Source organism: Haplochromis burtoni, unplaced genomic scaffold (assembly GCF_018398535.1).
Source record: "Haplochromis burtoni strain Fernald_Lab_line unplaced genomic scaffold, NCSU_Asbu1 Contig_131, whole genome shotgun sequence".
Taxonomy (NCBI): domain Eukaryota; kingdom Metazoa; phylum Chordata; class Actinopteri; order Cichliformes; family Cichlidae; genus Haplochromis; species Haplochromis burtoni.
The window spans coordinates 1,613,471-1,639,058 of NW_024582492.1; the positions used below are offsets into that span (position 1 = coordinate 1,613,471).

Consider the following 25,588-nt stretch of genomic DNA (forward strand, 5'->3'; position numbering starts at 1 on the left):
GTGTGTGTGTGTGTGTGTGTGTGTGTGTGTGTGTGTGTGTGTGTGTGTGTGTGTGTGTGTAAGAGCGCCTGTACCTCTTATTCGATCACATATTCGCTCAGATATGTTTCCAAAACATCTGGGAAAATTATACCATATGTTCATTTATCTTAGATTGCATCCTTCTGGTTATAACAGGACAATGCATTTTACTCTACCTAGCATCTGAACTGCTTAAAGAAGCTTTCTCATAAAGAAGCTGCAGATGACAGAGTACACCTAATCCGTAATCAGTTTTCTGGATCACTCTGCTTTTATCCCTCTGGATAATCTCTGAAAATTGGCCTGCTGCATGGCTTTGACCTAGCTGTCAAGTCTAGCATATGATGTAATAAAAGGGCTCCCCACACCCATTTTCCTCGACCCTTGAGCTATCTTTAAACTGCAAGCGCTGCCAGGGAGTGTGCATTCATTTCTGGCAGCAGATAACTGAGCCAGAGGATAGGAACACCTATGGGTCATTCTGCCAGCACTGTATGTCTTAGGCTATATTAGAAAGGCCTGCAGGCTTAATTTAACCTGTTACAGTACTCAAGTAATGTTTAAGTGGGTTACTCTTTTTTTAACAGTGGTAAACAGTCTTTACAATAACGTTAAAAATGTGCACATCCCGTCATCTTTACCTTTCTTTCCTATGTGTATTTGTGGAAAACAAACAACAGCACAGTGAGAAGTGTAACACGATCATCTTGACAGTTGCGGAGCCCTCTGTTGTCCCATGTTGCCCTGGAGACACAACTGACATTGGATAGACGGGCACAGGCATAAAGGCTTTTGTGTAAACCTATATGGAAATGTGTTCTGTTTATGTCTAGACTTTGTATTGTGATTTAAACCCTGGTGGCAGTAAACAAACACTGAACCACACTATACACTATTATTATTTCTTTTTATTTTTCAGTGACTTACGTCATGCACCATCATTGACTTTAATAATATGTTGAAAGTGTTTGCAACAAGGCAGCTTTGTCTGTTTAATGGTGCCCTCCAGCTGTTTCACTGAGTATGACTGGTGTTTTTGTTACACTCTGCCTTGGTAACAAAAACTGCAACAGTCACACACTATCTCACTCTCAGACGAGCTCAGGTAAAATGATGGTAAGATTGTGTCATGGAAATTTTGGTTTTCTAATGAGTACTTTGAGGATAGTTTATGCAGGATTCCCTCGAAAGTATCTCAGTAATTATCATTTAATAGTCTGGATCTTCTGAACATATTGAATTAAACTCTGTGGTAGGAAATCCCTTTTAAGTTATTACTGACTTGTTATTTGCAGCTATAATCCAAAATGCCTTTAAATGATGAGCGGCCTAACTCCACATCCAGCGGTGAGGACCAAGGCAGTGATGTGGAGTCATCGTCAGAGCGCTGCGACAGCATGACATTGAACAGCGACCTGGAGTGCTCACGTGATAGCTTCACCAGTGACTCCTCCAGCAAGCATTGTAGCCCATCCTGTGAGTCTGTCCCCCTCCTTTCTCATTGATCTATGCATAAGCTCACTGCATATAATCCAAGTTTGGGGTTTTTCTTTTTGATGACCCTGTCTGAGTGGTAAAAAAAAACAAAAAACATTTAATCTGCTGTTTTGTTTGCAGTTGTTGTTAGGGGTTAATGACTGTATTTAATATAAAGGCTTGTAAGAAAGCTACCACCCTCTACACCAGGGGCATCAAAACATAAGGCCCGGGTGCCAGAATAAGCCTGACAGAGACTCCAATCCAGATATAACAAATAACAATTGTATAAGAATCTAAGGTTGAATAAGAATATCTAACATGTTCAGTTAATGAACTTTCTGTTTTATAATTGCAGGACAGTCTGGGAAACTTCATCTGTCATTTTACATATTCATTTCTTACAGTTTAAGTCCAAAAAGTCGTACTGTTCTTTTATTATTGCATCATTCATTCTTCTTCATCATGTGGAAAAACTGAAACATGCTTATTATTATTAGACTTCTTTTTATTATATTAAGAAAAAGAAGTGTGAAATGCCAAGGATTAAATGTGTTGTTACACTTCAGTTCACTGACATAAAGACGGACTTTTACTGGTTACCTTAAGTGAGCTGTATGTATGAACAGTGTAAATGGAGTTTGACATCCGTGCTCTATACTGTCATCTTGAATAGTCGGACATGCTTTTTTCCCCCAATTTATAAATCAGCAAATATTTGATTCCCACAGCAAGCCCACCCAAAACCCTAACGCTGGACGAGGTCATGGAGTCCGCAAGAGACCTTTTCAATCTCAGCCTCTCCCATGAGATTGTTATGAACCGCAATTTCCACCTGGAGCCAAATAGCCTACCTCAGGACAGGTAAAATATGACAAAAGCCTGTGCTTACTAATGTCAAGTTTTGCAATATTAATACCACACCAATACTACATTTCAGATTTTTCCATAATGAAGAACATGTTAGGTATCAGGGAGAGCTGATGCTGCTTTCTGTGCTTTGTACAAACATAGAGATTTTGCAGTGTTTAAAAATCATGTTTACCTTTTTAAACATGGTTATAAACTAAACTAAATGTGAGTCTTGTTATACCAACTGTCTGTGTCTGATGATAATATGCGAGAATTTAGAGTTAGAAAAGAAAAGGGAGATCCAAAGACTCACTGTTATTTATTCTCAAGCTCCCAGTGGGTAACACAATTTTAAGTTGACAAGTTTATCTTCAAACATCATAGCATCCTGTAACAAACACACACTTTCTGAGCAGAAAGAAAGATTTGAATTTGATCATTGAGGACATGCTTTCATGATTTGCATCTACAGTATATTTGCAGCAACTTGTCTGGGAGTGTTTATGATTGGTGTACAACCAGAAAACACCAAATGTTGCACTACTGTTTAGTTACTTACTAAATAGTAGTGTTACTTAGTTATATCAAAAGAAAGGAAGATCCAAGAAAATCATTTTAGTTCCTTCAGAGAAAAAAAAGTTAATTTACCAGTCTAATACTCTCAAGATAAGTTAATAAAATAAAACTCAAAATCAAAGTGTGCTTTATAAATGACAGTTTTACTCAGATAAACCCCCTATTATTTATTTATTTTTTTCTTTTAGTTTATTAAAGGCAGTGAGAGATAATCTTCAGAAGGCCTTCTGGGATATCCTGGAGGCTGAGCTGAATGACGACCCTCCTGAATATGGACAAGCCATCAGATTAGTGGAGGAGATCAGAGAGGTCACCACATGCATTCAAATATATATATATATTATATAAATATATGTATATTATAATATATATATAATATATATTATATATAATCATATACATATATATATACATATATATATATATATATAAATTTGTATATATATATTTTTTTTATTTTTTTTATTGATTTTTTTTTTTTTTCTAAAATCAATTTTTTCCCCCCTCTTGACGAACAGATCTTATTGTCATTCCTTAATCCGGGTGCCAATCGGATGCGGACCCAGATCATGGAGGTACTGGACATGGACCTGATTCGTCAGCAGGCTGACAACGATGCTCTAGACATCCAGGGACTTGCCTCTTACATTATCACAACCATGGGCAAGATGTGTGCACCCGTGAGGGATGAGGAAATCAAGAAGCTACGAGAGGGCACAGATAACATAGTGACGCTTTTTAAGTAAGCGCACACTTTTCAAAATATTTCAGTGCTTGCATCCAATATACATTAACAGTGACTGTATTTACTGTCTGACCTGTTCTGTTTAATAATAATATTTTTAATTATAAAAGCAAATTTTTCATAGCATCTTGGTTATTTCTACACATTAGGGAAATATTCCGTGTGTTGAGCCTGATGAGAGCGGACATGGTCAACTGTACAATTGAAAACCTGAGACCTGTGCTGCAGAGGCAAAGTGTCGAATATGAGAGGGCAAAGTTTCAGAGCATCCTGGACAAAACACCCAGTGAGTGAATAACACTACATTCTTCTTTATATATAACCTTTAGCACCCTTTTATACACACAAAAATACAGAAAATATGCCACAGTTTTATTGAGGTCTACATTTGAGAATTTTTTTTTTTTATATATTTTGTGTGTGACTTTCAGACTGAAATGAAGCAAAAACTGTCATATTGACCTCCCAGTACATCTGTTTATAACAAAACAAACTCTAACTGCTCAACTCAAAACTTTAAAAAGAGAGTCCAAAGTCCAGTGGAGGATGTCACAGTGGCTATGCCATCTTTTCTTTACAGTCTGTGTTAAAGTGAAAAACTGAAACCCTGCTAGACTTGTGCTAATATGAACCTTTCTCAGGTGCTTTAGACCGCACTACCTCCTGGATCAAGTCTGCACTGGAGGAGCTGCAGTCATCCATCGCCCCTACAGAACAGACTAATGGTCCTGGAAAAGGACAACCAGTGGTGCCTGGGCCATTTCAAGTTCTCAACGCTGCCTTCATTCGCATCCTCACATGGGACTACTCCAAGAGCCCACCGCCTGAGGTAGTGTGTTGTAAATGTAGTTAAGAGAAGAATCTTATGTTTATGTCAGCTTCTCTCCTTGTTATTTTTAAAAAATATTTACATAGCTGAGAGATTAGAGATTTTACAGACAATTTGTGCTTTGGAGATTTTATTGGTGCAATCTTCTCCATTAGACGTGGATGACAGATGAGATCCGTCTCCAAGAGATTCAGTGGCAGCTTCAGCAATGTCAGGCTGTGAATGAGGTGCTGCTCATTGTCTACAGCACAATTGGGGGGCCTATCCAGGGTCTACCATCCTTGTCTGACCGCCTGAAGAGGATGATCAGTGTGCTGCTGGATGGGATGCACAGATCGTCAGTACCTTTGTGTCAGACTATTTTCAGAAATATCTGTCTCAAACTCCATCTTAAACTGATTTTTTTTATACCTATAGGGACTTTAACCTAGAAGAGTCACTAGAGGGCATCAGTGCTCAGATCTGCTGTGAGCTTAACAAGTCTTTAACAGAGAGGAGCTACCCTGCACTGACCCCAGCGCTGCAGGGCACCCTCACAGGCCAGATTTGCAACATTACCCAAAAGGACAATCCCATCCGAACCCTAGTTGGTAAGAGAGAATAAGTTGAAAGACTAACTTCTTAAAAAAATTTTAGTTGAGAAATTGATGTAATTGACTAAACGCTTGCTGTGGTTTTTCTGCAGAGGACCGTGTGCAGCAGTACTTCATGGCACTCATTTTTGACCCAAAACCTCAGTCCAAAATTGAACAAGTACCAGCTGGTTTGACTGCTATCAAGCCTGAACTAGCAATAATTGGGGCAAAGTTCATCTCCCTGGTCAACTACAACAAGACAGTCTATGGCCCTTTCTATGCTGACATCCTGAGGAAGCTGATGTTCAGCAACAGCCAACCAGCAGCAAACCCTCCTCAGAACACAGCTCAGGACTCTGTCACCCACAATTAAAATGAAAATATCATGCAGTTGAAGAAGACTGTTTTTCTACTAGACATAGGTAAAGCAAAGGAGGTGGGGAGTATCTGTGTCGACTACAATGTATTTGAGCAGCATCAAGCTGGTTGTTAATACACAAAGAAAACAAGAAAAAGTCGAAGCTATAGGAGGAGGAAGAGAAAGATTTTCAGTAATGGGATGTCAATGCATGGAGTGAAAGAAAAAAAGAGAAGAGGAAAGTGGGTCATTGTGTCATGCAGGTTCTGCAGCTGTGGTTTTGTCATTACATTTGGCAGTAAAAGCACAGCAGTGTATTTATCACATGCTCGGCTTTAAATGTGACTCCTTACTTTGCGAAAATGCTCAAACTTATTTTTCAGCAATATTTGGACAGTAACACAGTTGTTATAATTTTACCTCAGTACCCAATCAGTTTAATTTTATTTTCATTATTTGATTTTTTAAAAAGTGCTGACCTAAGCTGAGCTTTTATTCAATGGCTTGAACAAAAATATAGTGTTACTATATTACATAGCCATATACTTAACAATTAATCCAGCTGCTTATGTCCTTGGTCACTAAAGCAATAAACACTAGTGACCCAGTGCCATTGGACTGCCTCCACCATGTTTTACAGATATAATAAACTTTGGAAAATGAGTTGTCCACAGGTTGACTTCAGGTTCAGCTGTCCAAACAATACTTATTATATTTATTACCAAGCTAAATTCCTGAACCCTTTCTCCAGTTTAGATGTAAAAGTTCCGTAAATCCTCACTTGAAGCCCGGTAAACAGCAAAAATAACAAATACCTTGTCAGTGCTTCCCTGTGAACATTTAGGACTTCAAACCAGAAAACCAGTATTAGCTACAATAATCCATTTCTGTACCTAATGTTGACACCCCCTATTTTATCATTGTGTCTGTAGTCAAACTCCTTGAATTTTGGAGGCAGTATATAAGAACAGAAGGGCATTTTAATATGTATAATGCATACAGCAAGCTTTATAAAACACAGATGGAGAGGTTTATATAGAAAAGTAGCAGAGTAGAATTTCAGATTCTTTACATTTAATGTTATCACCGTTAAGTACTAAGGTAACAGTATAACTGTTAACTACAGAAAAACTGACAATAAGAAGTGCCACACTTGAAGGTAATGCAAAACATGAGCCCTTTTCCTTGGATTTATTAGTTTAGTTGTTGTCTCTTACCTTTTTATCAGCCAGAAAATGAAACTGTTTGTATCATTTTTAATCCACACTTAGCTTTGACCTCTGAAAGAAAGTAATGTCAGTTGTCTGCATGAGTTTCTTTGTGTTGGGATTTGTGCATTTTAGTTGTTGCTTGAGTAATTTGTTGGGGTATTTGTTGCTTGTTGTATGTTCTGTAATTTTATTTGTTAGCTGCCAGTGGAATATTAGTTATGTTGATTGGTTATATTGTTATTTGCTTGTTACATTTTAACGTGCTGTTTTGTTTACAGTACATTTGCGCTGGATGTAAGAACACAATTGTGAGATGAAAGGTGCTGAACACAAATGAATTTTGTCTCGAAAAGTTTCCAGCGGACATTTGTATGCAGAAAGAAAAACATATGTAGTTTTACATCAGTTTACATAAGAACATGGAGAGTTTTTGTTTCCCTCTGTATCAATGTTAATATAATAAAACAACAAAATTGAGCATGTGGTGTTTATTTAATGATGAAACCTTATATACAGGGCGGGCCATTTATATGGATACACCATAATAACATGGGAATGGTTGGTGATATTAAAGTCCTGTTTGTGGCACATTAGTATATGTGAGGGGACAAACTCCTCAAGATGGGTGGTGATCATGGTGGCCATTTAGAAGTCGGCCATCTTGGATACAACTTTTGTTTTTTTCAATAGGAAGAGGGCCATGTGACACATCAAACTTATTGATAATGTCACAAGAAAAACAATGGTGTGCTTGGTTTCAACATAACTTTATTCTTTCTTGAGTTATTTACAAGTTTTGACCACTTATAAAATGTGTTCAATGTGCTGCCCATTGTGTTGGATTGTCAATGCAACCCTCTTCTCCCACTCTTCACACACTGATAGCAACACCGCAGCAGAAATGCCAGCACAGGCATCCAGTATCCATAGTTTCAGGTACTGCACATCTCGAATCTTCACACCAATTGCCTTCAGATGACCCCAAAGATAAAAGTTTAAGGGGGTCAGATCGGGAGACCTTGGGGGCCATTCAACTGGCCCATGACGACCAATCCACTTTCCAGGAAACTGTTCATCTAGAAATGCTCGGACCTTGCACCCATAATGTGGTGGTGCACCATCTTGCTGGAAAAACTCAGGGAACATGCCAGCTTCAGTGCATAAAGAGGGAAACACATCATGTGGCAATTTCAAATATCCAGTGGCCTTGAGGTTTGCATTGATGAAGAATGGACCCACTATCATTGTACCCCATATACCACACCAAAGCATCACTTTTATTGTTCCAACAGTCTTGGAGGGATCCATCCAATGTGGGTCAGTGTCAGACCAATAGTGGTGGTTTTGTTTGTTAACTTCACCATTCACATAAAAGTTTGCCTCATCACTGAACAAAATCTTCTGCGTGAACTGAGGGTCCTGTTCCAATTTTTGTTTTGCCCATTCTGCAAATTCTGTGCGCCGATCTGGGTCATCCTCGTTGAGATGCTGCAGTAGCTGGAGTTTGTAAGGGTTCCATTTGTGAGTAGCTAATATCTGCCGAAAGGATATTTCAGTGTTGGCAAATCCAACACTGAATCCAACACTGAACCAGTTTCACGAAACTTAGCAAGCAGTTTGCTAACTGTAGCATGGGAGATGGGTGGTCTCGTAGGGTGTCTTGCATTGAAATCTGTTGCAATGACCAGGTTACTGCGTTCACCAGATATCAACACAATTTCGATCCGCTCCTCATGTGTTAACCTCTTCGACATGTCAATGGCTGTGAACAAAGAGAAACTTGTAAATAACTCAAGAAAGAATAAAGTTACGTTGAAACCAAGCACACCATTGTTTTTCTCGTGACATTACCAATAAGTTTGATGTGTCACATGGCCCTCTTCCTATTGAAAAAACTAAAGTTGTATCCAAGATGGCCGACTTCTAAATGGCCACCATGGTCACCACCCATCTTGAGGAGTTTGTCCCCTCACATATACTAATGTGCCACAAACAGGACTTTAATATCACCAACCATTCCCATTTTATTACGGTGTATCCATATAAATGGCCCACCCTGTAGATATATTTTTTCAAAGGGGTATTAATAGAGGGAACCTAATAGTTTAGCCCACGAATAGGAAGAAAACCAGGTTTGAACCTTTATCTTTAATTTTGTGTTGCTTTTTTCTCTTGTTGCAAGTTGAAAACACAAAGCTATAATGTATTATTGCTATCATTTTGCTATCTGGGGAATGCATGAGACTAACACACAACTGTTAAGAAAAAAAGCTATTTAAGTAAGGATGAAAATTACAATCACCAACCTGCATCCTTAATTAATTAAATACAGACAATAATTTGTATAGATGATAATTTTAGCTTGCATATACTTCATTTGAGTCTCATTGCACGCAGGTCTGACAACAAGCCTATATGTCCACAGCATTATATAGGTAATCTATTCACAGCTACTTATAATTGTATTATCAGGGCATCAATGTGTACTGGAGTAAACAAATGCTCTCATCACTTGCTGTCACCAGGCAGTAATGTTGCCTTCAAGTGCGGCCTGGAGGTAGATAAAAATAGAGTTGTCAAAGGATTTTTAATTCATAAATCTAATTTCGTCTAATGTGGCGTCTAATTGTGCAAAGTGTTTGAACTGTATCATGAATTTAGTGGGTAATACCACACACTAAAGTGTTTTTGATTAAACAAGACAGAGAAAGTACAATAAATGATGGTCGTTTCTATGTTATGTCTTATAGTAACGCATAATAACTCTTATGTTACTCAAATTTACCATGAAAACACCGCCGCTGGAATACGTATTCATATGACTTTATCGTTGGAAAATATTTGTAAAGCCTAACCGTTTTAGCTGAGCGAGCGCAAATATTTACAACACACGAGAAGTATATAAACGCCGCATCAGTTTGCCCAGCTACACATTCTTCCAAAGCGTGAGCTCACCGGTCACGTGAGCTAGAGCTTGCCAAGCAATTGGCTGCTTCACGCCGGGGCAGTTGTTTTTGTTGTGAATCAGGAAGCTCTTCTTTCAAAATTGGGTGTGTAGTAACACGTTAAGACAGAGAATTAAAACCTCTGTTTAGTGACTGGGTTCTTAAATCGTGACCTGATATCGAAGCCGCATACAACTAAACAACCACCTTCTTCGCTGAAGACTAGACGATATTCGTAAGTATCAGCTAGTGGCTACCTGACTTTCTTTGTTTCATTTACTTCAAGCAGTCGGAGTAGGTTGAACTTCCTAACAAGTGCTGGATTGGGCTTGGTTTGTGAATATAACGCTAGAAAAGATGTCGACTAAGAATAAGAAGAGTCAAGTTTAGTCTTCATTAGCACTGGTGAAAGTTCATTTTGAGCTGTCAAAACTAAGCACTCCTACTATTTTTAATAACAGATGGTAACCTATACCCCAGTGAATGCGTTATCAGCTCTTGTATTTTCACTTTTGATCTCTTCCTGTTTCGTATTGGAACACAGATATCTGGACATTAAAGACTGTTTTCACACACTTTTGTGGCTTTGAGGGTATTTTTAAGGTTTTAGACTACATTCTGCCGTTAAAGCCTGCTAACAAATTTTATTTTTAAACAGCAGGAAACCTTTAAAGCTTGACGAATACATAACCTTCAAGACTGATCAGTTCACACATATACACAATCACAAATACATCTGTATATAGCAGGGGCATGACGTATTGAGGAAATATGTCAGGCGAGTTATAGGAAAAACAGTACATGTATTACAATAGAAACCAGTTGACTCACAGGCTTGTAAACATCCAGTCTCATTAAACATGCCCATCAGTGCCTCTACAACCATGATGTGATTTTTTTTTTATTTTGTTTTTATTTTTATTTTTTTTCCAAACTAACAAATACTAAAACTAACAATATTTACTCTATGTTTCTACTTTAATTCTCCTTATTAAAATATATATATTATATATATAAAATATATATATTTGTATTCCCCATGTAAATGGTACAGTACCAGTACTTGGATTGGTACTTATTTATTTAATTTAATTTATACTTAATTATTATGTTTGGAGGGGAGGGGGCACTATTGGATAGTTTGAGTAAAGAGAAGATGGCAGAAAGAGGAAGAGGATGACATGCAAGCTGCTGCATTTGGCCTTGTAGCATGTAGTTGCCTGCTCAGCCACTGAGGTAACCGAGTGCCCCTGTAAGTACTGTTTAACCTTAAAATTCATTCAGTCACATTTACATGAAAGAGTTGTGCAAACTCTGGGGTTAGTATCTTGCTCAAAGATATTTTGACATGCAGGTTGGAAGAGTTGGAGATCTAACCACCGACCTTCTGATTAGTAGACTACCCACACTACCTCCTGAAGATGGAACAATAAGAATTACATGCCATGCCAAAAAGGATAGACAGATCCACAATTTATTAAACTCCGCATTTTTTTCCAATAGCGTGCAGTGCACCGAGATACTGTATGGTTGGTGTGTGGCGCAGAAATGGCGCTGGAGGAAGGGGCACGGAGCTGTCTGCTGCGCTTCCGCCAAAAACTGGAGGAGGACATTAAGCCCACCTACCTGATGGATCACATGATCAGTGATGGTGTGATGACTGTGGATGAGGAGGAGAGGATCAGGACTCAGGTGAGTTTCTGGTGGTTTCTACATTTTCTAGAATTAATACTGTGGTCAATGAAAATATTGCTCGACATTACTGAAGCCCTGTCCTCCTTTCCTCCTCTCAGACTTTATTGTCCATGTATTGAGTCACCCTCCTCCTACCTTTATTTACTGAGTCAAGTCTTTGTTTTCACACTTGTGTTGACTTTGCCATTTTCTGTGGACACAAGACATGACGATAACTGTAGATAACTCATTTTCCCCTTAAGGTTATTTAGTAATACATTACCTTGGATTTCGCCATAGAGAAGCAATACTGTGTCATTAAAATGATGTTCCGTTAAGTAACTGAGTCATACATGAACAGAATGCTTTTTGGCTGCTGTAGAAATCAAACTAACAGCAAAACCAATAAGTGTGTACAATTTTAATGTAACTTTACATTCTCTTTTTAAATGATTAATAATAAAACTGTATTCCAACCTTTGCCAACATTTTGCCAACATGGGATTTTCCCACTAGATGATGCAACTGGTTGATTTCTAGAATACAGCTGGCTTAAACCATGCACAAATGTTGTAACATGAACAATCTTTTTTGTGGAATGTATCTCAGACTCTTAACATTTATTCAAAACATCGTCTGGTATGGTTTCTACCAGATCATAACATTTCACATCTCATCTCTGATGTTTCTGTCTTCAGCCTACCAGGAAGGATCAGGCCGGAGCACTAATAGAGCTCTTGTTGAGAAAGGACAACCTTGCCTACATTTCTTTCTACAACGCACTGGTCAGAGAAGCATATGATGATTTGGCCAGTTTGCTCCATAGGGACCTGCCACACATCTCATTGAATCCACATAAGGGCTCTTCTGATGGCTCTGCAACTTATGGTAAGAAGTAGGAAGCTGTGGGTGAGGATGGTGGAGGTTTGATAGGTTGTGCTGTTAGTGTGTGGGAGTTCATGAGTGCTGGCAGAAAAAAAAAAAAGGATGTGCAGAGTCTGCTTGTTGTGTGGGAGTTGATCTTGATCCTGACTGAGCATCTTCTTAGTATTAAACTTAGTGTTGTTTTTTGTATGATAACTCTTCAAACACTCACAGTTTTGCTTTGTTCAACAGTTCAGTCAATGCTTAGTGAAGGTGGCATCCCACAGAGGCCCGTAGTGTTTGTCAGCAGACCAGAACTGGTGAACAGGGCCAGGGAGAAGCTTTACCGGCTCCAGAAGGAGCCCGGCTGGATCACTGTCTTTGGCATGGCTGGCTCGGGGAAGTCCGTCCTAGCTGCTGAAGCTGTTAGAGATCATGGAATCATTGAAGGTGAATATTTGACTGATATAAAGCACTAACTATCAATATGAATTAGTTTGAGGCAATGAATGAAACTGAGAAAGGAAAAGCTTAAAACAAAAAAGTTTTTTTAATCGTTGATGTACTTTTCTGGGTCTCTTACTATCATAGATCACCGATGGACTCAGCTAAGATGATGTTGTCGCTAATGATCCACGAACTGACAGATAGCAGTTACTTCTCTGTAGTTTGACAACTCTTGCTCCTTTAACTCTTTCTTCCCTCTTATTTCCAGATTGCTTTCCTGGAGGCGTCCACTGGCTGTCCATCGGCCAGGTGGACAAGCCAGACCTGCTGGTTAAAGTTCAGTCATTGTGTTTTCGTCTGGAGCAGAGCCTTGATTCTCAGCCCCTCCACCGTCCCCCAAACTCTCTGGATGAAGCCAAGGAGCGTCTTCGCTTCCTCATGCTGCGCAGATATCCAAGGTCACTATTTAGTAATTATATGTGATCTCCCAATTTTTTATTTATAATATTGAGTTTAACATGAAATACTTTAACTTTAATCAATCAATATGACAGAAGTAATATGTATATAGAATAAGTTTGTATATCATTTACATTAACCATGCCATTCTAATATCGACATGTACAAGTAAAATAATAAAGGATGTAAAAAATAATTAAAACAGAAAGATACAGTATACATGTAAAGTATTTTTAAAGTTACTGAACCAGATGAATTGTGTCGGTCAACAACGCTAACATTATTATTTAAGTCAAGTCAGATGTAGTTTATTGGTGAATTATGTTTTATGTATATACCACTGATTTAAACACAGCAGGAAATATAAACTGAGACATTTGAACTGCAATAATGCATTACAAACAATTCAAATTTAAGTTAAAAGAAAGTTTTAAAAAGTTAAAGACAACAACTTTAAAAATTCGACAGACATTTTAGGTAAAGATGAATTGTTTCGACGCGGTGGGGGAAATAAAATAACTGTGTAATAAATGTATCCTATGTCACCAAACAAAATACCTTGGAAAGTTAAAACTTTTACTAAAGAAGAAACTTGGTTACATAGAAAATATAAAAAAATGATGTGTTCAGTAACTCTAAATCTGCGTATGGAAAAATAGAAGCTTAAAGGTAAAAGGAATGCAGATGGTTTCATGTGCTGAATGTTGTCTAACTGCTCTGCTGCGACAGATTGTTCATATGAAAGTGAGTAAGTGGTGCAACCACAGTCATTTGGATGGTGTCTACGTCAGCAGACGTAAACAGTCAGCTGATTTAAAAAGCAGCAGCTGTGACAAATTCCTTCTTTCTTTTGTGTTTTTTAGATCTCTGCTGATTTTGGATGACATCTGGGATAGTACAGTGTTGAAGGTGTTTGACATCCACTGTCGTGTTCTTCTCACCACCAGAAATAGAAGCCTCACTGATTCTGTTAGTGGTATGTGTTTTGTTGCTTTTCTCTGGTCACTGTACAGACTTAAGTGGGTGAAACTTCTGCGATTACTTTTCTGTATACTGAAAAATACTCTGTATTGACTGTTTTTGTAGGTGCTAAGCACGAGGTGGAAGTTGAAAGCGGGTTGGATGAAAACAAGGCCTTGGAGATCCTTGCTCTGTACACTAGAATAAATCTGCAAGCACTACCTGAGGAGGCTCGCAGTATTGTCAGAGAGTGTAAAGGTATGTATCTTGACACTGACTAATAAAGAAATCTAAGAGAAGCCTAGAAGATGTCTTTGCTAATATGGGTGATGTTATTTTTTATAAGAAAACATGGCTAATTTCGATTTAGTTGTTGCTTTCTGGGAAAACAAATCAAGCTTTGTGACGATTTAGGTCTCATATCAGTTTTAGGGTCATGTGCTTTAAAAAAAACCCACACATTTCTGTTTCCTCGCCCCTCATGTCAGGCTCCCCTTTGGTGGTGTCTCTGATCGGAGCGCTGCTCAGAGAAAAACCAAACCGCTGGCGTTACTATCTCTGCCAGCTGCAGATGAAGCAGTTCAAGCGTATAAGGAAGTCATCATCTTATGACTATGATGCCCTGGATCAGGCCATGGCTGCTAGCATCGAGGTACTTCCTGATGAGCACCAAGACCTCTACAAGGATCTTACTGTTCTACAGAAGGATGTCAAAATCCCCGCTAAGGTTTGTCTGCACAAAAGGAGATTGTTTATGATCCCTATATTTTCTGACACAGTGACATGACATTTTAAATTTTAATGCTTTTTGCAGATTAATGGCATATTATTCTACCACAGAAGGTTAAGAACGGTTAATTGTGTTGTTCTTTCTTCTCCCAGGTGCTGTCTGTTCTTTGGGATCTGGAACCTGAGGAGGTGGAGGACATCCTGGAGGAATTTGTTAACAAGTCTCTGCTTTTCGTGGACAATAACAGTAAACCCTACCTGTACTACCTTCACGACCTCCAGATAGACTTCCTGTTGGAGCAGAACCGAACGCAGCTTGAGGTCAGTCTAAAGGCATCCTTCAATTGAAGTGGGCAGTGATTGTCAAATTAAGCTACAAGTTTTAAGAGGCCAGGCTAACTAATTAGCTACATTAGGTTTAAATTAGCTCTAGCATAAAATCAAAGCTATAAATCCAATGTCATTATCTTTAACCCAGCAAATATGGTTGTTTGCTGTTGTGTGTGTGCTTATTTGGGTTTTCTGTGTTAAACAGAGCCTTCACACTAAGGTGGTGCGTCAGTACCAGCAGCATTACAGAGACGGTCCCCCCACTTCAGGAGACGAGGAATCTCTTTACTGGATCCGATATTTGACCTACCATATGGCCAAAGCCAATCTTACCCAGGTAGAAGTGATAATTATTTTCTTTTTCTTTTAAGTGTGTTTGAACCTAGTAATTCATTACAGTGCTGAACAATGAATTGGCTTTCTCATTTTCTGTTCTACAGTATGGGAAACCATTTTTATTATAGATAGATAGATAGATAGATAGATACATACATACATACATACATACATACATACATACATACATACATACATACATACATACATACATACATAAGTTAAAGTAGACCAGACTGCACAGCCCTATGCAGTGTTTTAAGATGACGTATAAGTGAGAAATAATAGCAGGGTTTTATTTCTTCAGTCTACCTTTTTTCTCACCATGTCTCTGTCTCTCTGTGTCTTTTTCTCTTTTTGGTTTCTGATCATCTCTGTCTAGGAGCTCTACTCACTCATGTTCTCTCTCAACTGGGTGATCATCAAGGCCAAGATAATGGGTCCAGCTCATCTCATCAATGACTATGTGGAGTATGGATCCATTCTGGACCAAGAGGTCAGGACATAAAAAAATGGCCACTGTGTCTATTGCCCTTTTCACATATGGGATACACATATGTGTTCAGATATGGGTCACTTTAAACTTAATATTTATCACTGCCACACAAACCTTTGTTTTCTATGTATAAGTACTTTTTCAAGGCATAAGATTAGTTGAGTGGCATGATGCAGAGCCTGAAGATAATTGTTTTTTTTTAAATTTCCAGTCATATTTTCAGTGAGCGAAGCAACTCACAAAGATGCATGAGAGATATGTGCAGACTGCAGGAATCATAAATTTGTGCATACCTATCTGTTGCATCAAATTAGTGAAAATGACAGTGTCCTTGATGCTTAAATTTCTGATCTTCATGTACAAAAAGAGTAATTCAACAAAGAATGAGAGTGCAGCTCATTCTACCTCATCCCGAGGAAAAATACAGGTTTAGACTCCGTCTGTCTTTCATGTACTTTGTGAATTAAATAAAAAGGTTGACCTTTAATTTTCCTACCTTCATTTTCTTTTTAATTATCACATTTTCACTTTCTAATTTTCATCTTTGCAAGAGAACATGCCATGGTGCATAATAGCAATTACTTACCAATCAAACTTTTGTGATTTAAGTTCTTAGTGAAAAATAGTTATGATAACAAGCGACAAGCTTTGGGTAGTTTCCCTTTAATGTGACCTGGTGTTTGCAGTGGACTCAAGTATGCTTGTGTTTTCTTTGCTTCCAGAACAGTGAAGTGCGCAGTCAGTTCCAGGAGTTTCTGTCTCTGAATGGCCACCAGCTCGAGCAGCGTCCTTTCCCTGATGTTGTGCAGCTTGCTCTGTCTCAGCCGCCCAACTCCGAGGTCTACAAACAAGCTCAACTGCAGGCACAGAACCGGACCAAAGCTGGGAAACTCTACTTTGACTTGGTGTAAGAAAGCAAGCATTTAATATGGTGTTCTCTTTATAATGGAGATATTTCAAGTTGCTTTTTACATCTCATTATTAGTTAGTTTGTTATTGAATTATATGATAACTAATTTTCGTTGTTAAATCTGTACTCCCTTCTTTAACATGTAAGATTTTAGATGACATTTGCTGTTACAATGCAATTAAAATGAATATTCAATATATAATATATCTGAAAATGTTATTATTTCCATTTTAATGGTGTGTACAAGCTTTGAACTCCTGCTTTTACTGTTTTGTGTGTGTGTCGTGTTTTTGAATACAGGAATAAGAGCGGTGTAGACAATCTGTCTCGTTTGGTGATTCACCCCCATCAGGGCTCCATTTACTCAGCCTGCTTCTCGCAGGATGGAACCAAAATTGCTTCTTGTGGAGCTAGCAAGACACTCAAGGTACCATTTCACCGGCAAAGCATCAAAAGCAACAGCAGAATGGACAAAAACGCAATCATTAACTAGAATTGTTCAGCTCTCTGGAATCTACAAATAGCTTCAGTAACACTTTGTCATAACCATTGTTAAAAGCTGTAAATTCATAGTTTATTAAACTTTAGTCAGGAGTTTTTAGTGTTACATGAGGAACTCAATATTGTACTGATGAAACGTGGCTTCGCTGCCATCTTTGCAATGGTGTGCAGGTGTTTAAAAGTACCTCAGGTGAGAAGCTCATGGAGATCTCTGCCCATGATGACGAAGTGCTTTGCTGTGCCTTCTCCCCTGACGGCCGTCTCTTAGCAACCTGCTCTAGTGACAGAAAAGTCAAGGTACACAGTCCACAGCACCATTATGACTATGTTATGATTAAGAAATAAGCGAGTAAAATAACACAGAAATCTGCCATGTTATCCTGATGTTCTTGACACTGCAGGTGTGGAATGGAGAGCGAGCAATGCTGCTTAGGACGTTTGAAGAGGAGCACGAAGAGCAGGTCAACCACTGCCAGTTTACCAACACGTCAGGGCGCCTCCTTTTGGCCACCTGCTCCAATGACGATATTCAGAACGTCAAGGTTTGTCTTATTTATGCTTTCGATTTTGTTTTTAAACTTCTGACCTTTCGTGTTCTACTTCCATCAATTCATCTATTAATTTTCATTGTTTATCCAGTTCAGAGTCTCATTTGTGTTAGAACCCAGCTGTCATAGGAAGAGAGGCCTGGACAGATTGCTAGCTAACACATGCACATAAAAACACAAGGAAAAAGGGGGCTAATATGTTATGTAATGTGTTAGCCATTTTTTTTAATGCCACATGCATTTTCTTTGCTTCATTAGTTGTGGAACCTCAATAAGCCATCCTCCCAGAACACCATGTTTGGTCACTTTCAACCAGTCAACCACTGCTGTTTCTCTCCTGATGACAAGTATCTGTCAACATGCTCCAACGATGGTACCCTTAAGGTGACTACCATTAGTCCTGATACTTGTTTTCTTTTTGATACGGTAACACACACTGAACTAGAAATAATTATTAGCGAGTGAAGTGCTCTGACATATACACTGTTTTTGTTTAATCAAATCTGAAGTGACGGATTTAAATGGTAAAGATTTTTTTTTCTTAAATATGTTTTTGTACTTTTGTTGGACAACATGTTTCCTAGTCATGAGTTTACAGTCCCAATAGTTTTATAATCCCTGAATTAAAACATTTGATTCTAGAAGAACTTTACTGCAACAAAATAGGCAAATGATGGTACTCGCTTTCTATTTAGATCATTTATTAGTAACTAAATTTAGAAATACTAATATGCTTTACATACCTTGGTCTTGTAATGCACTGACATGCATGATTCTGCATGTTTGCAGGTATTTGAGGTTTCTTCTACCAATGAATGGAAGACGATCAATGTAAGTGACATGTTTACAGACAACAAGGAAGACGTCTTTGTCAAGTGTAGCACCTGGACTGCCGATGGCAAACGCGTCATATGTGCTGCCAGAAATGCTGTTTTGGTGAGCATTTATCATTGTAAGCATGCTGCTGTATGATCCTGTACGCTGTTTTTTTTGTAGGTGGTGCTAAATGTTTGATAAAATTGGGTGCATATGGTTTGGATATTGTTCATTATCTTAACACTTACGCTGTACTGATTAAAAATTGAAAACACATTCACTCTATCCTCTTTGCCCTTGATGTTGGTGTGCTGTTTCATTGAAGGAGACAGGAAAGAGAGCTTGTTTGTCTTCTAGAGAGTCTAAATAGTGTGTCTTGGTTATAAATGTGCATATCCCCTCCTCTCCTGAGCTTTCCAAAGTCAGTCAGTATTGTCTTGTTATCAGCCTCACTCTGTTCCCTACATCTTCATTTATTTGTATTCTGGGAACCCAAACACAGTGAAGATTGGATAGGTTCTTTTACTCTAAGGTGACTGAAAGGAGAGGCTTTATAAACTTGAGGAAAATTGCAACATTAATCCTAAGGCATGAAGAAAATCTTTTTCTTTTTTTTGATGCAAAGCACAGAGTTATTGTAGAGCACATTAATACCTTGGTATACTTGATATTGTCAAATGACCTTTGAGCTTAACACAAGTTGCGTAAATTGTGAGTTGGGGCCTCCATGGGTCGGACTTGTTTGCCCAGCACATCCCACCGATGCTCGATTGGACTGAGATTTGGGGAATTTGGAGGCCAGGTCACGGACCAGCCTTTGCCTTCTAAAATAATGTTATGTTTGATTGGTGTAGCTTGTTCCCCAATAGGCATTGAGTTTGATGTTTGCCTAGACCAGGGGTGTCAAACTCAAATACACAGTGGGCCAAAATTCAAAACTGGAACAAAGTTGCGGGCTAACGTTAATATGTATTGAAATATATTTATTCCTCCAGATAAAAGAATGAATCTTTTCTTATGGACTCAAACACGTTTTGCTGAAAAACTGAATATGGAACAAGCAAAGCTTAATACTAAACAATATATATATTGTTTAGTTCTAATAGTAATTAGGTGTGGCTTTGAGGGCCAAATGTAATTAGGCTGCGGGCCAAATTTGGCCCGCGGGCCAGAGTTTAACACCTATGGCCTAGACTGAATACTAAAGATGGCCATGGCCACCAATTGACTTGTCTTAAGCTTGGCATTTTTAAAAAAAAACCTGTTTTAGGTTTTTCGAGCCGGGCCTGACCTATTTGTACAAATTGGTCGACCGCTAAGTTCTCAGCTATTTTTAGCATTGCAAGGGATGCATGTAGGTACACTGCAGAGATACAAATATTTGCTAATTAGGGCTAACATATAAATTAATGAAATAGTCAAAGAATCAAAGAACTCACTGAGAATAAAACCAGGAGAGACAAATAACTGGGAAAGCCACGTTTTGTGCTTCTCCTTTCTTTTAATTTCAATGTGTTATTTGTACAGTCGTAACAGCTTTTGGACATGTTGATGAGACAGCAGGTGCTGATTTGTTGTCTGTCTTTTATTTATTTATTTCTCAGGTCTTTGATGTAGAGACATCAGACATGTTGTTTGAAATCAGGACCAATCGAATGAGCACAGTTCAGTACTGTCACGCCTGCCCCACCAGTAACCTGCTGGCCATTGCATTTTCAAACTATGCTGTTGAGGTATCTCACTATATATTTAATGTCTCCTTTTTTTTATATAAAATTCAAAATTGTGTATGTAAGTATGTAAAGAAAATTCTCAATAATACTACTAATAATAATAAAGATAAATAAATGTTTGTGTTCCAGCTGTGGGATCTCGAAGCCAATAAAAAGATGGCAGACTGCAGTGGCCACCTAAGCTGGGTGCAGCGTGTCCAGTTTTCTCTTGATGGCTCACAGCTGCTCTCCTGCTCTGATGATCAGACCATCAGGGTAAGACTGAGTGTGTGTGATAAAGCTACAGTATAACAGTACGGAGAGAGGCTGTCAGTGTTGTTCTAATTGCTTATTCTGACAGTAAAATTAACTTCACAAGTTGACTAATTACACTATGTTCCCCCTTGCCAGCTGTTTCAGTTCTTAATGAGCAGTGCTCAGGGATGGTGATGTAACTGTAGTACAAAAGGTATCTGGTCTTTTTTATGGGAATGAAATGCATTTAGGCCATGGCAGAAATAAAGATCTAACTGTTGCTTTGACTTGCTTTTAAATTACTTCTCTGTTATTTGGGTTACATAAAGATGGCAAAATAAATTATTTAACAGGTTTGTCTTGGCTCATTGCTCTCTAAAACAAAATAATATGTATCTTAAATAGCTTGAAGACAATGTAACATGAAATATCTCTGCAGTTTAGCCTTTTTGGTGTTTTTTTTTCTTTTTTTACAGTTTTTACAGCTGCTGTTTTTCAAACAAGGTGGCAAAACTGTCCCTGACAGTCCACAACTACAGCAGAGCCTTCTGTACATACTGCTTATTAGGGGTGAGAGAAAAATGTCGATACTGCAGTACATCATCTCACTTCAAACTGAGATCGCTATGCTGGCACCAGATATTGATCGTGACACACAGCCACAGACTCACAGCCACAGACTCACAAGATGAAAAGCAGTCACTCCTGTTGTTATAAACTTAACAGGGCAATAAATTGCAGGTCACACTAGGGAAAAGGTGGGATAAACAGACGTGTTTACAGTGTCCTCTTTCATCAAAAAGAAAAATCCTGACCTGCCGTGGCAAATATCCTGCAAGAAAAAAGAAAAGTACTTTGTGGCTATGTGTGGATTTGACTTGTTTTCACCAGAAACCCTCATCTTAACTGGAAAGAAGATTCCAGTGACTTAAATATTGCCACAACCGTCAATTTATTCAGTTGATATTGCATATATTCAACTCTAACTCTGGGTTATTATGTGAGATTTACATATCTTGTTCGTTCTGTTTTAAGATATGGGAGACCAAGAAGGTTCACACATCCTCAGCCATCCGCCTGAAGAGAGATTCTGACGTTCTGTTTAATCATGAGGAAATCATAGTGTCAGCTGCAGATAATTGCAACAGACTGCAGGTGAGTTGTTAGGAAAGTGGATATATCAAAGTGCATAGAGTTTTTTTGTGGCAGGAACGTGAAGCTGTAGTATTTTTGTTGGTTGGTACAGTGATTAAAAAAATTTTTTTTAAAAAAATGCGTGTGTGTGTTTTAGGTGCGTGATGGTAGAACAGGATCGGTGCTGTTCCAGTCAGAGGAGAAGTCATCCAGGATCCGGTGTACCTGTATCTGTCGGCAGCCCTCTGCTGTTGTCCTGGGGCAAGAAGATGGTACTGTGCAGGTAGATTAGACAGATTCTTACATTACTGAAGGACATAATAAATTGCACATAAAGCAAGCATATCGAAAGTACGTTCATTTTCAGCTTTATTTGGTACAAATTGCTAGTTCCAGGTTGAACTCTCTTTTCAGAGATTTTAGTATTCGTAGCTGACCGGAGTGGCATCCAGTGTGGTCTTTTGCTGCTGTAGTCCATGTGCTTCAAGTCTGGATGTGTTGTGTGTGGTCTTTTTTTGAATTCTGTGTAAACCCTAGAGGTGGCTGTGTGGGGAAAATCCCAGTGCTGTCATGCACCAACAACCAGACCACGCTGTGTAATGAGTAAATGAAATCACCTTTCATCAAATAATAATCTATAGTGTAATGTTTACTAAAAAGTAATGTTTCTCCTCTTTAAAGCGAGTATAAGTACTCAAATACTGCAAATTTCCTATATCTTTTTTTTCCTAATCAAAGAAGCACATACATGTATGGGCAGGTGTGCGTGTGTCTGTACAGATGTAAAAATGTTGAGCATTTGAGTTTAATGTTCCATTCCACATCGCTGTAGGAGGTGTTCTTTCAGGCCGTGTTGAGTCATGAGATCTGACATTATCGCTGTCACTTTTTTTTTTTTATCTGTCCTATCAGCGGTGTGACAGGTCAGCACCTCTTTCATCTCCTTTTCCCTTGACTTGTTTCAATTTTTAGCCTTTCCTTTTACCTGTAATTTATATTCTCAGTACTTTTCACTCCTGCTCTGTATTTATTTCTTTTTCTCCCTCTTTTGTTTTATCTATCTTTTTTTCTCCTTTGTTCTGTCTGTCCCCGTTCTCTCCTTGCTCCACTGCTCTTTGTCTAGCTGATAAATTGCGGTTTGCAAGCAGAGAATGAGATTGTAGTCTGGTGTGTGTGTGTACTTAATGCATATTCTGCAGCAGTAGAGGACATCCCCCAAAGTTACTGTCCTATATTACAGCACAAACACTCACTCAAACAGGGTCCCCTGACACATCAGAACTGAGGCCAGTCCAGCCCCCTGCAGGAGAGAGCAGCTCTAATTAATTAAGAGGTCCTGCTGTCTTAATGAATACAGGAGCTAATGATTTTAATTACAGCTCCTCTCTGGCCCTTCATATGTTTCCTTTCCTGTCTCCTGGGAACAATTTTTCAACCAGAAAGTAAAGAAAGAGCAATGATTAGTGATCCGAGACAATACCTGGAGAGAATTTTGATAAATGCAGATGCATACAAACAGTGATATAAACTATATTGCCAAAAGTATTCTCTCGTCTGCCTTCACACTCATATGAACTTGAGTGATACGTCATTCTTTATCCATAGAGTTCAATATAATGTGAGCCCGCTCTTTGCAGCTGTAATAGCTTCAGCTCTCCTGGGAAGGCTTTCTACAAGGTTTAGGAGTGTTTATGGGACGTTCTTCTTCCAGAAGCGGATTTGTGAGGGTAGACACTGACAAAAAGGCCTGGCTCACGGTCTCCACTCTGTCATCCCAGAAGTGTTATTCCACACCAAACTTGCTCATCCATGTCTTTATGGATCATGCTTTGTTTACTGGCGTGCAGTCAAGTTGGAACAGGAAGGGGCCGTCCCCAAAATGCTCCCACAAAGTTGGGAGCAACCACCGCAACTCCTGAAAAACGACCCTACACTATAATCCTCCTCCAAACTTTACACGTGGCACAGTGCAGTCAGACAAATACCGTTTCCCTGGTAACCGCCAAACCCAGACTCGTCCATCGGACCGACAGATGGAGACACATGATTTGTCAATCCAGAGAACTTGTCTCCACTTCTCTAGAGTCCAGTGGCGGCGTGCTTTACACCACTGCATCCGATGCTTTGCAATGCACTTGTTGATGTAAGGACTAGATGAAACTGCTCACCATGGAAACCCATTCCATGAAGCTTGCTGCGAACTGTTCTTAAGCTAAACTGAAGGCCATGAAGTTTGGAGGTTTGTAGCGATTGATTCTGCAGAAAGTTGGTGACCTCTGTGCATCTAAGCATCCACCGACGATGCTCTCTGATTTTTACATGGCCTACCATTTCGTGGCTCAGTTGCAGTCATAACCAATCGCTTCCACATCATATTTATGTATATTTAGCATCTTTTCACAGTACCACGCAGGAAATTACTGTGCCCCTGAGAGCGACCGATTCTTTCACAAGTGTGAGTCATTGGGCATTATTCTGAACACTGAATATAATCCGATTCCTGAATCTCTGTTGCAGACATGTTTTCTATTCTGACACATTAAGAAATGAATGATTTAGGGGTATTTATTGTTGCAGTTCTAGCACCAGGTGGAGCCCTAGTGTAAGCTGGATAAAATCGTGGCTCCTCGGACTGCTGCAGCTCATTCATATTTTTTTCCTTAAACGTGTCGTTTTATTTATAGCCAGTGTACTGGAGAAAAATTAGCAATGATCTGTCAGTTTGCAGCATTGTGAGCTGCCAGCTTTGTTATGCTAATGTAAAAAGTTTAAAGTTTGTGAAATACGTGCAGGAGAGAGAACATAATGTCACTGTGTGTTTCTGTATGATTGAAAAGTGCAAATGTGTGTTTGTGTGCACGTGTGCATTGTGTGCCAGGCGTCAGGGCTGACAGTTAGTCATCTCCTAAGGATGCTTGGCTGCAGGATCCGAAGACTCCTGAGCCCCCACAGGGGGTTGGTGCTGGCAGTAGCTCTGTGCACAGGCAGCGTGCAGGTATGGTAGGGAAGGAGTATGATCTGTGTGTGAATGTGTTTGCACTTCAGAGTGTTTAAGAATAACTAATTGCTGTTTGTGTGTGTGGCTGTTTGTTTACTTTTTCAAAGGGCTTTTAAAGCTAATAATAGAAAAGGCAGATTATTGTTGTCACTGTGCGTATCAGCTATCACATCTCACCATGCAGGACCAGGCTAATTATTTGGCCATCTCACCACTTTTGTTCATGTGTCTTTGACCACATGAGTCTTAAAGCGAGTCAGTGGCTTGTTTATGTCTATTAAAATGAGCAGTCCCCTTTTTTCCCTCTTTACATATTTCCCCTTATATATTTATTTATTCTTTTACTAGATCTTCATGGACATTTCCATTAAAACCCTATCCCAGAAATACTTGAGCCTGACGTTTAATGCTTGCCTAGGTGTTCTCTCACAGGCTGTGAAACCCGCGTGTCAGAACATGGAGCTTGACAAACATGGTCAGCACACCCTGAGGCTTGTTCTGCTCAGACTTTTCAACCCTTTCTCCTGAGACATAAATATTTTAGTGCCTGCTAAAAACCCCAGGTGACATCAGCCTTTACTTTATACCTTCAAAACCGACAGGTGATGGGATGGACTGAAGTTTATTTTGTGCTCTAGGTCTTTAATTATTTATGTATTACTTTGTTGTTTGCGGTTTATGAGGTTTCGCAGATCGCAGATTCCATAATTTATCACAATTGTTGGATAGCTGCAGTGGGGACGGACAGAGATGGGGCAGGAGGGGAGGGGAGTAACATGTAGCAAATGTCCGGTCTGTTTGGAGTCAAACTGGGGGACTTAGCTGCTGAGG

General features: G+C 39.0%; 2 protein-coding genes across 3 annotated transcripts in view; both read left to right on the top strand.

The window, feature by feature from the left end:
- Positions 1–7,120, top strand: part of tcp11l2 (t-complex 11, testis-specific-like 2) — an 8,049-nt gene extending 929 nt beyond the window's left edge. The window contains exons 2-10 of the mRNA XM_042224186.1: positions 1,317–1,497; positions 2,229–2,361; positions 3,114–3,234; positions 3,444–3,667; positions 3,820–3,956; positions 4,312–4,499; positions 4,655–4,836; positions 4,917–5,089; positions 5,185–7,120. Of these exons, the coding sequence (XP_042080120.1) occupies positions 1,329–1,497; positions 2,229–2,361; positions 3,114–3,234; positions 3,444–3,667; positions 3,820–3,956; positions 4,312–4,499; positions 4,655–4,836; positions 4,917–5,089; positions 5,185–5,447 (1,590 nt within the window). The 5' untranslated portion in view covers positions 1,317–1,328 and the 3' untranslated portion in view covers positions 5,448–7,120. The remainder of the gene's footprint in view (positions 1–1,316; positions 1,498–2,228; positions 2,362–3,113; positions 3,235–3,443; positions 3,668–3,819; positions 3,957–4,311; positions 4,500–4,654; positions 4,837–4,916; positions 5,090–5,184) is intronic.
- Positions 7,121–9,636: 2,516 nt separating this feature from the next.
- The window catches only part of apaf1 (apoptotic peptidase activating factor 1), a 46,822-nt gene continuing 30,870 nt past the window's right edge, over positions 9,637–25,588 (top strand). The window contains exons 1-22 of one of the 2 annotated variants that reach the window (XR_006054781.1): positions 9,637–9,823; positions 11,092–11,280; positions 11,961–12,150; positions 12,379–12,576; positions 12,842–13,031; positions 13,896–14,008; positions 14,119–14,250; positions 14,481–14,719; positions 14,875–15,042; positions 15,257–15,388; positions 15,770–15,883; positions 16,606–16,790; positions 17,094–17,220; positions 17,466–17,591; positions 17,696–17,836; positions 18,101–18,226; positions 18,632–18,778; positions 20,263–20,391; positions 20,521–20,646; positions 21,102–21,195; positions 21,661–21,780; positions 21,917–22,033. Coding sequence is in view for 1 of the 2 variants with exons in the window: in XM_005930211.3 (XP_005930273.1) it covers positions 11,137–11,280; positions 11,961–12,150; positions 12,379–12,576; positions 12,842–13,031; positions 13,896–14,008; positions 14,119–14,250; positions 14,481–14,719; positions 14,875–15,042; positions 15,257–15,388; positions 15,770–15,883; positions 16,606–16,790; positions 17,094–17,220; positions 17,466–17,591; positions 17,696–17,836; positions 18,101–18,226; positions 18,632–18,778; positions 20,263–20,391; positions 20,521–20,646; positions 21,661–21,780; positions 21,917–22,042 (2,973 nt within the window). In the remaining variant the exon portion in view is untranslated. Of the gene's footprint in view, positions 9,824–11,091; positions 11,281–11,960; positions 12,151–12,378; positions 12,577–12,841; positions 13,032–13,895; positions 14,009–14,118; positions 14,251–14,480; positions 14,720–14,874; positions 15,043–15,256; positions 15,389–15,769; positions 15,884–16,605; positions 16,791–17,093; positions 17,221–17,465; positions 17,592–17,695; positions 17,837–18,100; positions 18,227–18,631; positions 18,779–20,262; positions 20,392–20,520; positions 20,647–21,101; positions 21,196–21,660; positions 21,781–21,916; positions 22,043–25,588 lie in introns of those variants that run through there. The other variant, XM_005930211.3, reaches the window with a different exon arrangement.